The sequence below is a fragment of the Ceratotherium simum genome, chromosome 2, assembly GCF_057802395.1.
Source record: "Ceratotherium simum simum isolate JZ-2026a chromosome 2, ASM5780239v1, whole genome shotgun sequence".
Taxonomy (NCBI): domain Eukaryota; kingdom Metazoa; phylum Chordata; class Mammalia; order Perissodactyla; family Rhinocerotidae; genus Ceratotherium; species Ceratotherium simum.
In genome coordinates this window covers 86,119,089-86,135,620 of record NC_141901.1, presented here as the reverse complement: position 1 = coordinate 86,135,620, position 16,532 = coordinate 86,119,089, and the positions used below count along the sequence as shown (strand labels likewise).

Genomic DNA, 16,532 nt, shown 5'->3' with positions numbered 1-16,532 from the left:
CACACCAAGACACATCATAATCAAAATGTCCAGAATTAAAGATAAAGAGAGAATCCTAAAAGCCGCAAGAGAATGTCAAGTTACATACAAAGGAAACCCCATAAGGCTATCAGCTGACTTCTCAGCAGAAACCTTACAGGCTAGAAGAGAATGGCATGATATATTTAAAGTGCTAAAAGGAAAAAACTTACAGCCAAGAATACTCTACCCAGCAAGGTTATCATTCAAAATGGAAGGAGAGATCAAAATTTTCCCAGATAAGCAAAAATTAAAGGAGTTTGTCACCAAGAAACCAGTGTTACAAGAAATGTTAAAGGGACTGATTTAAGGGGAAAGAGAAGACCACAAATAGGAAAAATTATCTATTTCCACGATTAGAACGTAATGGATACAAATGCACAAAAAAGAGGTTGGATATGATATCAAAAACATAAAAGGAGGGAGGAGGGTAGTTAAAGAGTACAGCTTTCAGACAGAGGTCAAACTAAAGTGACCATCAATTCTGTATAGAAGAAGTAAGGAACAGAGAAGGACTACTAAAACACTGAGAAAAAAAAAAAGTTAAAAAATGGCAGTAAGTACATACTTATCAATAGCTACTTTAAACGTCAATGGACTAAATGCTCCAATTAAAAGGCATAGGGTGGCTGACTGGATAAAAAAACAAGACCCATATATATGCTGCATACAAGAGACACACTTCAGACCTAAAGACACTCACAAACTGAAAGTGAAGGGATGGAAAAAGATACTCCACGCAAATGGCAATGAAAAGAAAGCTGGGGTAGCAGTACTCATATCAGACAAAATAGACTTTAAAACAAAAACTGTAAAACGAGACAAAGAAGGGCATTACATAATGATGAAGGGAACAATCCAACAAGAGGATATAACACTTGTAAATATCTACGCACCCAATATAGGTGCACCTAAATATATAAAGCAATTATTAACAGACATAAAAACAGAAATAGACAGTAACACAATAATAGTAGGGGACTTTAACACTCCACTTACACCAACGGATAGATCATCCAAACAGAAGATCAATAAGGAAACAGTGCAACTTGAATCTATTATCTGCAAGTCCTGAAGGCTGATGCTTAACCTCTATGAGTGTACTTCATTGACTCAAAAAAGGGAAAGTGGTGGTTAGACCAGCACTAGAGACTATCTCTGTACCTCCCTTCTCTGAGGTCTTAAAGGAAGCCCTCCTTGTCCATCTAGAATAAACATAAACACAAAGGCCAGTTAACATGATGACACAAGGGAATTTTTAAAGGTTCCTGTAACATTTTTGCTAGCCTGAGACTTGTCTTAAGTAATTCTGCGTTCCGAAAATCTTTTCCAGAACAAACCTCATCGTTTGCTGAATTCTTCATATTTTTATCAAATAGTACGTAACCATTCATACCTGGAAGTAAAATACATAATTGATGACTGGATGTGTTTCTTTTGCACTTCTTTTTTTTAGTCACCATCCTTATTAGAGAGATCAAATCTTTCTGTATTTCCTTATTTCATTTGAAATTACAGTTTTGAATGAAAAGTCATCATTTAGAGTGGAAAACACATATTTTTCCATTTAATTTTCAACCAGCACAAGGGCATAAAAATTAAAATGATTTCTTAACAAGCTGTAGTTGCCTTTTAATGGAAGCATGCCCTCAGTTTGCTAACCTGCGGCAGCTACTGTAGAATTGGTATTTATGTTTCAGGGATATTCCCACACTCAGCAATTACACATAACAGCTGAATTTTTTGTTTTCCCAGGGCAATTTGTTTGGATAGGTAGAGCTTACTAATTTACATGTTTCTCCTCCCTGCCTTGTCTCTCTTTCTGTTTTCCAGCCCTTGCAACTGGACTGTGACCTCTGTGCCATAGTGTCAAACTCGGGTCAGATGGTTGGCCAGAAGGTGGGGAATGAAATAGACCAATGCTCCTGCATTTGGAGAATGAACAATGCCCCCACCAGGGGCTATGAAGAAGATGTTGGCCACATGACAACAATTCGAGTCGTGTCCCATACCAGCGTTCCGCTTTTGCTAAAAAACCCTGATTATTTTTTCAAGGAGGCAAACACTACTATTTATGTTATTTGGGGCCCTTTCCGCAATATGAGGAAAGATGGCAACGGCATTGTTTACAACATGTTGAAAAAGACTGTTGACGTCTATCCAAATGCCCAAATTTACGTGACCACAGAGAAGCGCATGAGTCACTGTGATGGAGTTTTTAAGAAGGAAACTGGGAAAGACAGGTGAGTCCTCTGAGAAGCAGCCTTGTTGTCTTTTATGCTGAATCTTTGCTGAGCCCTTTTGCCACCTCTCAAATGAACAGAGGTACTTTTCAAACTGATTTTTGTATGTTTTTGACTATTATGATTACTTGATGAGCCAGCAGCAAAGCCCCATATATTCCACTTATACTAGCTTTTGTTCTCTCCATTTTGATTTGCGTGAGGCTCCAGAAAACACTGGATGCTTCCCCAAGATATCTTTAGATTTGTGCTTATTTAGCTCAATTTGCTATTGATCAAACTGGATTTGAGCAGAAATAGGAAGTCTACACATTTTTGTTTCAAAATAGAAACGTTAGGGGCCGGACTGGTGGTGTAGCGGTTAAGTGCACGTGCTCCGCTGCGGCAGCCCGGAATTTGCAGGTTCGGATCCTGGGCGCGCACTGACGCACCGCTAGTCAAGTCATGCTGTGGCAGCGTCCCATATAAAGTAGAGGAGGATGGGCACAGATGTTAGCTCTGGGCCAATCTTCCTCACACACACACACACAAAAAAACTAGAAACGTTAAGGAACTTTAGGACCTAAACTCCTTTGGAAGTTGTGTCAAAAATTTACCTGAGACCACAAACACAACAGGCTGTTGATTTTCTAATAAGGTTGCATAGCTTCTTGCATGAAAATAGACCCTATGATTGTAAACACCATAACCTGGTATCTAAAATGTTAAGCAGAATACTATATTGAAATTATGCATTACTTAAATCATTAACAGTGGATTCTTGAAGAGAAATGAGGTATACATACCATTCACTCAATTATCCAAAAACCGATTTGCATTTTTTCATTACATCCATTTTTTCTGCAGCATTCTGTCAGCCACTCCTGCCACTTCCCTTTCTTGAGGTCTGCTCTCCTTACTCTTCTCCTGCTTTCTCTCTTTGCTCCCTCCTCACCCCCCTCATCTCCCACATAGCTCTGCTGCTCATCATTTTTTCTTCCTCTTTAAAAAGATAGCCAGTATATGGAGGAGAAGTGGAATTATATATCAGTCGATCTTAGTTCATGTATCTAGTTCTAATAAAAAATTGCTGAAGGAAGATATTGAAACCAGTTGCTAAAGTTTTAAATTATCTGTGAATTTTGCTAATGTGTGTAATAACCATGGTTAAATTGAGTGTTGGCTATAATTCCAATATTAATATTCTGATTTCCTCAAAATGTATGTTTTTTACTATTCAATATTGTCAAATCTGAACTTTTAACTATATTGGGATATGTGCTTGTGGGGAGGGGAATGTTGCTGACATCTCTGGGTATAATTTGAATGCTGATAATTATTTTAAAATCTTATTTGGACCAACTTTCCTATTGATAATGTGGGTTAAATTTAGCATTTTCTAATTCTGAGCACCAAAAATGCACAGCTTCTAATGAAATGCAAGAAAAAATAGCCGTAATACTGGCCCCTTCCACTGCTAGAATTAGCAAGAAGAATCCCAAAGGCTAGACTTGAATCCCAAAGGCTAGACTAGTGTAGCTTAAGTGGTGCAAAGAGACAGGCAGTAGAGATAAAAGGAGTAGGTATGTGCTTCAAAGAAATACTCTCACATGTAGCAACATTCTCTATAAATATGACTGTTATCAAGGGGCTTTAGAAATTTCTGGTCTCTCATTAGCCCAGAGCAATGCAATTTATTAGGTATATTTGGTTTTTCATTAGTCACAGTTGTTAGCCCTTGGGGTATCCCTCAGTCGTAGCTATAAGCCCTGGAATCATTTTGGGGTATCGGAGAAGAGCTTAGCATGCCTATGTTCCTATGTGTTCATATCGTGTTTGCTTTTGCCGTGAGCTTTCAAAGAGACAGCGCTGTCACAGATGCGTGGATTGTACGACAAGAACTGAGAGAGAGTGGCTTTGGGAGATTCATTTTCCTACTGGCTGTGATGAGAAAGCTGTGTCTCGTGGGAAAAAGCTCACCTGGTAAAATTAATTTGCACGTATCAGTCAATTGGTAGAATTACCAAAATAAAAGTAGAAAGAAAGTTAAAATGATTTTATGATGCTTTCTTGCTGTTTTCTTCACTGAGTCTATTCCTGTCTGGTTGCTTCACTGAGTATTGCAACCGAAGAAGACAACTACGCTAGTGTTTGAGAAATGAACAGAATGGATGGTTTTGGTAAAATATGGTTGGGTGACAAAAGGTTGATCAAAATGACCTCAAAGACTGCTATCTCCACTATGATTTAAATCTATATCCTAACTTTAGCTGTGTGGATTTTATTGTCTAAGGATTTCCCATAGTGACCTGACATTCATTGCCAAATTTCAAACAAGTATATCTTTTAACTTTTTATGAAGGAAAATGTCAAACTTATGAAGTAGAGAGACTAATGGTGTGATGAACCTCTGTATAGCCAGTGTTCAGATGGAATAATTATTGACTCATGGCCAATCTTTTTTCATCTATACCCCTAACACTTTCTCCTTCCCCAAAGATTATTTGAAGCAAATCCCAGACATCATATTATTTCATTAATAAATATTTTAGCATATATCTCTAAAAGATAAAGATTCTTAAAAATAAACACAATGCCATTGTCCTACATAAAAATCAGCAATACTTCCTTAATAACATAATATGTTTAGTCAGTTTTCAAATTTCTCCAATAATCTCATTGATATTTTTAACGGTTAATTTGAATCAAGATTAACATCAGGTCCATACATTGTTCAGATGAGGATTAGCATAAGGTCTATACCTTGCAATTGATTGATATGTCTCCTATGTTTCTTAACCTATAGCTTCTCCTCTCTCTCTCCCCTGCCACTTATTTAAAAAAACTAGTCATTTGTCCTATAGAGCTTTCCACAATCTAGATTTTGCTGATTTCACCCCTATGATATCTCTTCTACATTGGTATTTCTGTACGAGTCTTTATTGGATTCAGGTCCAACTTTTTTTTTTTTTTTTTTTTTTTTGCCAAGACCATTAGGTCGTACTTCTATTAGAAGGAATACTGTCCAAATTTCTCTCTTTTTATGTTAGTAGTAGTTAACGATCATTGTCTAGGTCCAATAATTCATTAGAGGTTGCAAAATGATGATATTTCATCATTTCTTTTTCATTTATTAGCTCATATACTTTATATAGAGAAAGTTGCCCTCATTAGCCATTTGGTTATCATGAGATAGAAGATATCACAGATCCTTTCTCTTTATTTATCAGTTGTAATGCATTGGTTCCCTAGCATCCTCCAAAAGTGACCAGTAAGTTTATTATTGTCAATATTTATGTATTAACTTATATACTTAAACATATTTGAAGTATTTCAATTCATTAAAATTATATCCTTATGCTTCAATTGTCCTTTTTTGGGCTGTGGGAACCTCTTCAAATTAATTGGCTTTTGGGTCCTTTTGACATGTCTTTAGTAGTCTTGGATAGCTTCTTTGCTTCCTGGTATTAAAGATGTTTCTGGCTTTTCTCGTCCGTGGTCTGACGCAAACCTGGATTCAGACATTTCTCCAAAGAACTTTGGTCCTTTTAGTATTTAAGAGAGCATAATCTTGGCACTACAGGTGATCATTGTTGCTGGGTTGGTCTGTGTTTCTTGGTCTTTTCATTGGACAGAATTAGTAGATAACAATATATGCTGTATATGTTGTTTAAAGGTAAAATTATTATGAGTTCAAACTGAAACTTCTAATTCAAATTCAGGACTGCCAGGTTTTTCTTTTACCTCATCTGTCTTACATCTGTTTCTTTTTTCTACCATGCTGACAATCACAGGGCCTAGAGACACCAGTGTAATTACTTATCTGCTTTATTCCACAACGTGCACACAACAATCTAAGAATAACAGCACCACCAGCAACATGATTACTGTAAACATTTTGAGATTATTTTGCAATAAAGAGGACATTTTAACGGCAAGCATTCATGGGGATACATGCTCACAAAGTGTGTGTGTTTGTTATATCCTAACAAAATTTTAAATATTTTTCTCCTGAGCAAATAGGAGAAAGTTAAGTGGTATACATCATTGCAGGGGTGAGGGTGTAAGGAAAAAGGATGTCCATTTAATTTGACTTTTGTTATAAAGCTCTTTTGATTGGTTGCCTGTACTGATTAGAACTTTTTAGCAAGTGCTCATTTTTGTCATCAAGTTTTTAATGGAGAGATTATGTCACCATTATGGTGTATAATTTATAGAATTTTTAAAAAAGTGTCCTTAGTAGTTAAAGTGATTTATGATAGGAAAATGATTAACTGGAGTTCCTCAAAGAAAAATTTGTCTCTCAGCTTGCTTCTTCAAATTGTCAAAATTCTTTTTAAAAAATATCAGCTCCTCCCCCATTTAAGGTAGGCATTTTTCCTTTTTCCAGTGGTTTTTATTTTTGTTTTGAGGAATTCCTCATTGAGGAATTAGTAGTAAAAGAAATATGTATACTGTTAAATTTCTTAGAATGAGTTTATGCCAACTCATAAGCATATTGGAATACTTTTTCAAGCCAAATGAAATTTAATTTGCTTTGTTATCAGTTACTGACTAGAAATTATTTGCCTTGTCGATTAGAAACGGCGACCTGGTGGGAAAGCCTGAGAGAACAGAAAAAGAAGGTTTCCTGCCCTTTCTCTCTTCATCTTCTGGTGCCCAGTTTTCTTTGAAATTCTAGGTCCTTTGGGCAGTGGTCACCTTTACATTTTCACTTACCAAATATTTTTCTGGGGAACAACAACCTTCAACAAACCAGAAACCTTTGGAATTAAAAGTCTTATATTCAAAATAATCTGGACCAAAATGGATCTCTTTTTCCCCTTTGAATGATTGGTATGCATAAGTAATATTAACCTGCTGACATTTACCCATTTGCATGAATACATCTTAAGACTGAAATACTCTAGAGGTGCTGTAGGGCTGACGGTGGCACAGGGCACCACGCTCAATGTATGAGAAGTGTGATTATGTGCCTCGCCATGTACAGATGCAAAACGAATTTTCCCTCCCTTGGAGGAGCAGCAGAGAGCTCACGTGAGATATTCTGCTCACCTATCAGCAGGTGGACAGTTGCAGCTTGCGTCCCACTTTAGACATACGTTGGCAAATGCAGGCACATTATTTAATTAAGTAACAATTGAGAAAGCTATAGTCCCCATTAAAAGCGCAAAGCTGATTCAAGGCTGATAAAGGGCCCTGAGCTGCCCTAAATAGGTCTTAATTAGTTGGCACCAATGTGGCTCCGCCTTCAGGGCTAGATGAAATTAATGAAAGCTAGCAGCAATTGGATCAATGCGTTACTTCCCGGGTGCAGAGGATGAGAAGGGGGGGAGTTCTTTTAAAGATCATTTGGGAAACAGGATGCACAAGTCACTTTCAGAAAACACTGTCATAATGGCAAACCGATCCATGAATATCAAGGTGGCTGCATGGTTCATCTTTGTCGGCATACTCCATCCATTCCTGCTCAATCTTAAGGAGAGAAAAAGAAGTCAGTGATGTGTCGTTTCTCACTGCCCTCTGTTGGAGGCAATTTTGTCGTCTGGTGTGGGTTTTAAGTGCAACCCAGGTTTTGCTATTTCAGCTTGGCCTCGTTGAAAGTCTCTTGTGCTGCTGCATATATGGACTTGAGGGTTTAAATTGGCTCACATCCCTTAGGTTTGCAAACCTTTGGTAGTTTCCAGAGTGAAAAGAAATTTCAAGCCTCTCCCCTGAGAATTTGGGAACTCGCTGAGTCCTTTCTGTTGAGGGACAAGGCAGTGCAGCGAGGAGGAGGGGCAAAAACGAAATACAGCTGTGCTCGCTGGAGAGTCAGCCAGGAGGCACAGAAACAAGACTAGTTCACCCAAAGAAGTGCCATTACTCTACCTGGACTCTGAAAACAAGAAGTCTTGTTATTTCTAACTCAGGATAAATAGGTACTAACCCCAGGAAAACCTGGATCAAGAGAAAATAGGCAAAGGAGAAAAATTCTTGGATGGAAAGACAGGACACAGTATTAAAAATAGTATTTTCCGTTTTTTTCTTTTTGAAGACGGTCTTTGCAAATGCAGCATCTCAGCACTTTTTCAGGAGCAACGTTGACACACCTCTGTTAAAATGAATTAATGTTAGCACCCCAGCTGATGTGTTTGGCGGGAACAATGAGTTCACACAGCAATCATGGGCAGACCCAGAGGACTCCTGAGTCAAAAAGCATAATAATGCATTGCGAAGGCTGTGTGTTCATGCTAACAAGCATTGGGAAACAGGGGACTTCCTTTTCCCTATTATTCATGATGGCATCCAGTGACCTCCAGTAGGCTTCCTCTATAGTACACATGTGTTGGAAATTTAAAACTCAGTAAAAAAGAAGGAAGAATCTATTTTAATAATGGGAAGATGGCAGGGATGTTTGTAATTTATCAAGATATTAGTACCAACCTGTGGTGTGTTTACATGACATGTACACACATATACAGACACATACACACACATACACTGGGTGAAACTATGATATATTTGACAAGACAATTTAGTTTAGGAAACAAGAGAAACATCTAGGAGTCAGTGACCATATTTCAAAACCGAAGGCTGTCCAGATCACTGGTTGTGCAAATCAGGATCTGCAACCATTCTACTTAGGAAAATAATATTCTCCTGGGCCTGAGGATACAACTTGGCCGAATGGCTAGATCCACAGACAGATTATACTGCATGGCAAGAAAGTCCCAATAGACACGTATGCTGAATATTCCCTCAGCGAAAAGCCTTTTGAACATGACAAAGAATATAAAACTCAAAGACACGGAGACCTGAAATTAGAGGCCTCATTAGAATATAGCCACACTTTTAAATTTTATAAAGGCTTTAAAGGTCTTTTCTTTTTCTATTTGTTTGTTTGTTTATTTTAAGTCATGGGATTTATCTCTTCAGTTGCTTGTTTCTCTCTTTCTATAATTTGGATTTCTCCTCTCCTTTGCTTTTTTTTTTTTTTTTTTTACCACCTCTGTCTCTCTTCAAGTTTATGTAAAATTAAGAAAATTAAGAATAGTTATATACTTGTCCTTACAAAATATGAGCCAGGGGTGATCATTTCCAAATACTTTGTACAGTGTCTAAGTTGTAGGAACTCTACAGATATTTGTTGAATTGAACTTTTGTTTCTCTGAAAACAAAAATAAGAGATTTTTTATTAGATGTGGTATTATTGACCTTGTAAACGGACTGCCCTCCTCAGCTTCTTTTCTTACTAAGGAATGGGCCCTCTGGATTGGTATAGTACTTTCCTTTTTCTTTCTTTCTCTCTCTCTTCCTTCCTTCCTTCCTTCCTTCCTTCCTCCCTCCCTTCCTCCCTGCCTCCCTCCCTCCCTGTCTTTCTTTCTATACTACAGTTCTTTTCAAACTTTAATGTGTGTACAGTCACCTGCTGATTCAGGTAATTTGGGGTACAGCCTGAGAATTTACATTTTGAACGAGCTCCCAGACCAGGCTAATGCTGTTAATCTTCGGATGACACATTGAATTGTGCTATTTTAGATTGCTTTGAACAAAGGGACAAGACAGTGTTTCATTGTTCCTTGAACCAGAGAAATAGATAAGTGAGAATGGCTATTTCCCAGATAGCCTTCGTAACGTGCTTGCAGTTGGATCCCAATTTTGTGGCTATGCCCTGTTCCTGACCAAGTAAGCATGGGGCCCAGAAGTCCTTAAGAATTCAACAAAGGACTTAATTATCTGATCTTATTGTGTTTATTTGTCCATTTCTCTCATTGGACAATACACGTCTTAACGACTGTACCCATCTCCATTTTATTCTCAGACCTAACATAGTGGTGGTTTGCGACTAAAATACCAAACGAATGTGTTGTTTACACTCTACTTCTTTCAGCCAAGTGGCCCACAGGTATTTCAGGTCCAGGACCTCAGCAATAACTCATTTTCTTTCTTCTATCATTACCACTACCACCGCTATAGTTTAGCCTTCTTTGCCTCTCACGTGGGTGACTACCGATATGGTCCTGCCTCTATGCCTTTGCAGACACTGCTCCTGCTGCCTAAATTACACTTCCTCCCATCACCATGCACACAAATGCATCCTTTATGACTAAATCAAATGTTACCTCTTCGAAGAAGCCTTTTGTAAGATCTTTAATTAGAACTCATGTTTCCTCCTCTGAAAATCCATAGTGTTTGGATTTTTTTCTTTAATAAAAATCATCACTCTCTGCCATGCATTATTGCCATTTATGTCTAATCTCTCCAGGTAGTCCATAAACTCTTTGAGGGAATATCAGCTCTTATCTATTTGTTTCCAGCACCTGATATATCGTTCGACTCGAACAGGTATTCAGTAAACATTTGATGAATGAATAAATAAATAAGTGAGTAAATGAGTGAAAGAAATAAGACCTGATAGTTTTTTTTTAAAGTTTACAAGTCCCTTGCCACTCTTTGAAACACTTGTGGATTTCAAAACACTTTTCTTCAGTATATAGGGGTCACAGTAATACCAAACGAGGCAAGTTCTAGGATTGGATTTTGATAGAAAAGTTTTCACACTTCTACTCAGAGACGACCCCTTGCTCTGTCTTACCCAAAGGTTGGCAAATCTATTACCTTCTCTGGGAATTTTGTGACTGGGCACTGGGTTTTCAATAAGTCACTGACAGAGCCATTCCTCAAATACAGGTTTCCATTTTAGTTTCACTTCAGTGGCAAAGCAGGTTCTCGAGACTTCACTCACAATTCTGTTAGCTGTCAGTTACCCGTGAAAAAACAAATCCTAGCACCCAAACCCAAGGTTATACTCTGGGACCTTATGAAGCAAGTACAACCACCACTACAGAAGGCAGAAAACGGAAGACCCAAGGAAAGGAGAACCGATCACTACCCAACTGTATCTTCTAATTGTTCCCCAGAAAACATTTTCTTCTTTGATAACAAAGAAAGTGAATTGCCTTAATGAAAATGCTTTTAAATAATTTCATGATGAACATAAAGAAAAGGAAAAAAATGGTAGCAGTGTTTTCCAACCCACTGCATAAATCGTTGATGAATTTGTACATAGACTCAGAGGAAAATCAATGAAAATATTTTGACATAGTTCGGATCGTGTCACTCTTCTGCTCAAAGTCCTGGGATGGTCCCCCATTTCCCTTGAGTAAAAACACAGGTTTTTACAATGACTTACAATGACTTCCAGGGGATCTGGCCCCTTGTTTCCTCTCTGACCTTCATTTATTAAACTTCCCCCATGCTCACGCTGCTCTAGCCACACAGACTTTCCTAGTTGTATCTCAGACATGCCAGGCATGCTCCTTCATTCGGGTCTATTTAGCTCTATGCTGGATCACCCTTCCTCCCCATCTATTGCATGATCAAGTCCATCATCTCTTTCAAGCCCTTGCTCATTTGTCACGCATTCAATGAGTCTACTATAGTACTACTTAAAACTGAAATCCCTGCTTCCCATAACCAGCATTCCCAGTGCTCCTTAACTTGTTCTGCTTTTCCTTTTTTCCTGTAGCACTGTTTGCCTTCCAACATTCTAGATAATATACTTATTTATTTTATCATTTATTGTTTTTGTCTATCTCCCCCACTAGGATATCAGTTCCTTAAGGACAGGGATCCTTGTCTGTTTTCACTGATATATCTCCAGCACCTAGAATAGACGATGGCATGTAGTAGATACTTACTATTTGCTGATGCATGACCAAGAGATGGAAAAAACAATTAAATAAATAAAGCATTCAGACAAATTTGCAAAACTTGTCTCAGGGAGTCTATCAAAGTAGTTCAAAAAGAAGAAAATACGTATGTTCAGAAACTGTACAATTAAGGTAGAAGTTTAAGGCAACTTGTCCTTCTATGATTCTATAAAAGAATACTAGGATGACAACTCTCTTGTTTAAAGAGATCTTCATGTCACTCAAGGAACTAGTCTGACTGATTTTTATTCTTCAGCACATGGACGAGTTGTTTAAACAGAATTGACCAAATTAGCTAATTTCTTTGGTATTCAGCAGAAACAGAAAAAAATCATTGATTCTTACTTGGTTTGGTAGAGCGGTGCTTTCCAACCGTGAGCCTACATCAGAATCACCTGGAGGGCTGGTTAAAACTCAGATTGCTGGGCCCACCCCGAGAGTGTCTAAGTTGGTGGTTCTGGGGCGAGGCCCCAGAGTATGCATTTCTAACAAATGCTATTGCTGCTGGTCCTAGGACCACACTTTGAGAACTACCATAATAGAAAAAGATTCTAAGATATCAGGAATCATAGTCAATTATTTTGAAAACATTTGGTTCTATAATCTTTATACTATTGGTGTAGTGTTATGTGAACATCTAAAGTTATTTTTAATGGTGAGAATTTTTTAACCTTCTGTGAAAATCCTACTGCCACTCTGTCATTTTGTTCTTCACTTTCTTAAGATCTAGCTTCTCTGTAATCATGCCAGATGGTGCTCTGCTCATTAGCTTATGAGGAAGTGATGCTTTATCATTCTAGACACAGAGACAGATCATTCTGTTCTCTGACTTTGAGTCAAGAATCAACATTTGGGTACATGTTCAACCTACTATTTGCTTTACAATTTTGCTCATTAGGTATTTATTACGCTGACAATATATGAGCTAGTCATTATCCCTCTGTCATGTATTTCTTTCAAATTATATTCATTTAAAGTTCATATTGGCACTGTTTGACAACTGTCATCATCACAGCATTACCTCCATTAATATGTAATTTCTCTTTTTGCCTGAATTATCTGGGTGAGGTGGTTATCTGGGAAGTATATCCATAAAACTAAGACACTGGATAATATTCCATTTTCTGACTCACCATGTTCCAAAAGGATAACTGGGGCAATTAGTATTGCTGATTTGTGAAAAACAATAAAACTTGAAGACAAAACCTAGTAACGTTATAGCCAAAGTCATCACATTCTTTTTCATTCATTGTATATTTTCCTTATAAGAAAGCGGAATAAGGGAAGCATATGATTCAATGAAAAGTGTAAAAAAACTAAACTAAACAAAACCTGAAACCTTAGTGAGATGCTGGCAAGTGGATGGGGAAACTTTTCCCATGTGAGGTGGAGAATTGGTTATAATTCAGGATCTGAAAAAAAAAAAAAACATATTTGAGATATTCAGTTAGTGGAGCAAAAACAGTTTTTTAATTTATGATTTTCAGTAAAAGGATAATTAAAGTTAGTGCTGGATAATTCATGCAAAGGCACTATTACAGGCGTATATGTAACAGTCTCTTGATGTGAATACGTTGTTTATTCTCCCCAAGAATGCTTCTCTACACAGTCGCAATATTAAACAAGTCAAATTTTCTTGAACTTTTATTGATTGGAGTGTAGGAAAAAGAGAAGGGGATATAGATGGAGGCTTCTAGGAGGGGTTGTCAATCTGTCTTAATTCTTCTAGTTGATAGTAGATCTTTGACCATTAAATCTTTATTAACCAAGGTGTTAATATCCTTGTGATGAAATGGGTATCTGACAGCATCGTTGTATCATTGTGGACGGGCAAAGCTCTGAAGGTGAATGCAAAACAAAGAATGGTTACTTTTTCAAGGTGACTTTTCCACAACACATTCTATATTTCTGATATGTTATGCAGTCCTAATCTGTCAGTCCATAACAAATACAGTTGAGTTTACTTAGGAGTGTATTAATTTTTTTTTCCATCAATGGAGCAAATTTCTCTTATGCTTCATCAATCATAATTAATTTGCCCTTTATCTTTATCTCTTTACTTCACTCATAACCTATCTGATAGCTCACCATCCCACCTTAATTGGGAGAGAAGACCCTTCCAGAGAGTGAACCATTGGCAACTCTGTCACCTGGAAAGACTTACAGAAAATACGTTAAAAACAGAAATGAATGCCTAACTGGTTCATCATATTTTACTTAGCAGCTGGATTCTTGGTGGGCAGAGAGCATGTTTCAGGTGTTTTTGCTGCCAAGCACATCGTGGGTGTTCAATAAATATTAAATAATAAGAAAAATTTCCTAATTAAGATGAGCATTTTTCTATATTAAGCAGATGGTGCTCAATAGGAGTAGCCCATTATTTACAAGTATGACACAAGGTGCTGGCAATTGTCTAGGAAACATGGCTCTCACTTCAGATGCTGATTGTATGTTAATGCAAACTTTTGTGACAAACAGCTTGATCAATATTAATTTATGTTTGTGATAAAAACTGTGAATAGGGATGGATTTTGTCTGTATACGTCTGTAATTCTGTTGTTTCAGTTATTAATATTGCCTTCAACTATAGAAGTATTTCTTGCTATTTGCTGCAAGGCAGGTTTTGGCAAATCCGTGTCTATCTGATTTTATCCCACAGGCTCACCATTTGATTTGAATCCTCATCATTGCCTGATTTCTAAAGAGATTTTTCTTCCAAGTCCTTTGAGTATCTCTTTGTGGTTCCTAAAACTAGACATGAACACCTCCATGATATTTGCAATGCTTATTTTAGTAGCTGAAACCTCAGTGGAACTAACGAGAGTTAATTAGGCATTCCGAAAATACACATCATTTTATGATTTTGCAGATCACCCCATGAAAATAACAGTCTAATTTCTTCAGGTCATGTAAATTATAGTAAGAGGGATGATGAGAGTAGGCAATTCTCAGTTCCTTGGAGAAGTTAATTTTGTTGTCAGCACATCCACGTTTCCAACAATCACAAACCACAGGCAGAACTTTCTAGCGCAAGTGAGATTTGGTGATCATATACTGTTTCCATTTCTAACGTCTGCCTTCTATATAGGGTCTATGCAAATAGGGGCTTTCAAGGATATAAAACTAGCAGCTTCCTCGATTGGGAACTTAGAGAGCAGCTGCCATACTTTCTCATAAAGGATAGAAAACATCCTGTTTACTAATGTACACCCACATGCTCTTACCCACATTCATTCACATCAAGCTATTCTATTTAGGCAGAGCGTTTATTTTGGTTTGAGATAGGCAGCACAGAAGTGGGGCATTATTAAAGTCTTGTACAAACATTTCATTCATTCTTTGAGCACATATTCCCTGGATGCTAGCTAGCTGTCAGACATTGTCCTAGACGTGAGGAATCCACTGGTATTTGAAATACATTCTCTAGTTTTGTTGGGAACTCATCAGAGGTTCTGGCATGTGGTGGCAGGTTCTTTGCATCCGGTCTCACCTCCTTATTTTTAATATTTATAAATCATGCTCATCAGGCTGTCAGTAGGTAGGAAATGAAAGCAACTGAGAAGACTCTGCCAACACAGAGCAAATCCCAGAGTGAACTAAAAATATGTTGACCACAAGGATGTGCGGCAAACAAGCATGTGTTCTTGAAGCAGCAAAAATAAATATTGTGCCAAAATCCAGGCTTTACCTCATTGTAGAAAATCAGTGGGCTAGAGATTTCACCTGTGCTCTCATAGCCCTGTTAAGAAATCATGACCATGTGCTTTCCTACAAGCCTGGAGTCTGCCCAGAACATGAGCTCATAAATATGTTAGCTTAAGTAAGGCTTATGATAATATAGAAGGTGAATCATCATCCTATTTTGAAAAGCATATTCTATAACTCAATATGTCTGGAGTCCTCCCAGAGACCTATATGATTTTTCTCCCTCATTTCCTTTAGGTCTTGATTCAAATGTTGCCCTTATTAGAGAGCACTTCTTTGACAACACCCTTCATCTGCCCCCCACCCCGAGCTGCTTACCAAACTCTATTGTCCTTTATGTCACTTGCTCTTGTTGGTCTTCCCCCCACTAGACTGTAAGGGCCATGAGAGGAGGACCGCATTTTACACAGTTCTGTATCTCTGCCCCCTTGAATATCACCTGACACATAGGTGACACTCACTACCTAGTTGTTGAGTGGATGATGTGAGTCTCTTTGGAATTGTTAGTTCCTTAATTTAAGAAGCAACATTGGTCAAGAACTCTTGGGGTTGGACTGGAACTTAGAAATCTCTATCCCACTGTGTCCCAACATTTTTCATACCAATATTCCTTTGTGCAATTTTGCCCCTGTGGGCTTTATGCTTTGAAAGATGTGATCTACAAAAAAAAAAAAAAAACACATTTATTAAGTAGTATTCATTTCTCCATCTTCATAAATCTGAGACATATAACTGCCATCAGAAATTCTGATAACTAGAAGTGATACAGTTCCAGCTGAAAATCGAAAAAATGGATGTGTCAATAAGACTTTGTATTGGATAAATAAATGCTTCCTATTTGACTTTTTGAAATTTTATACATTGCTCAAGAATCTCTATTGCCAACTTCATG

General features: G+C 37.6%; 1 protein-coding gene across 8 annotated transcripts in view; it reads left to right on the top strand.

Annotated features, from left to right (window-relative positions):
- Positions 1-16,532, top strand: part of ST6GALNAC3 (ST6 N-acetylgalactosaminide alpha-2,6-sialyltransferase 3) — a 501,982-nt gene that overhangs the window by 305,105 nt on the left and 180,345 nt on the right. For 6 of the 8 annotated variants that reach the window (XM_014788276.2, XM_087448844.1, XM_087448849.1 and 3 more), the window contains one exon: positions 1,852-2,261. In XM_014788276.2, the coding sequence (XP_014643762.1) occupies positions 1,852-2,261 (410 nt within the window). Of the gene's footprint in view, positions 1-1,000; positions 1,397-1,851; positions 2,262-4,092; positions 9,238-16,532 lie in introns of those variants that run through there. The other 2 variants (XM_087448836.1, XM_087448851.1) reach the window with 2 other exon arrangements.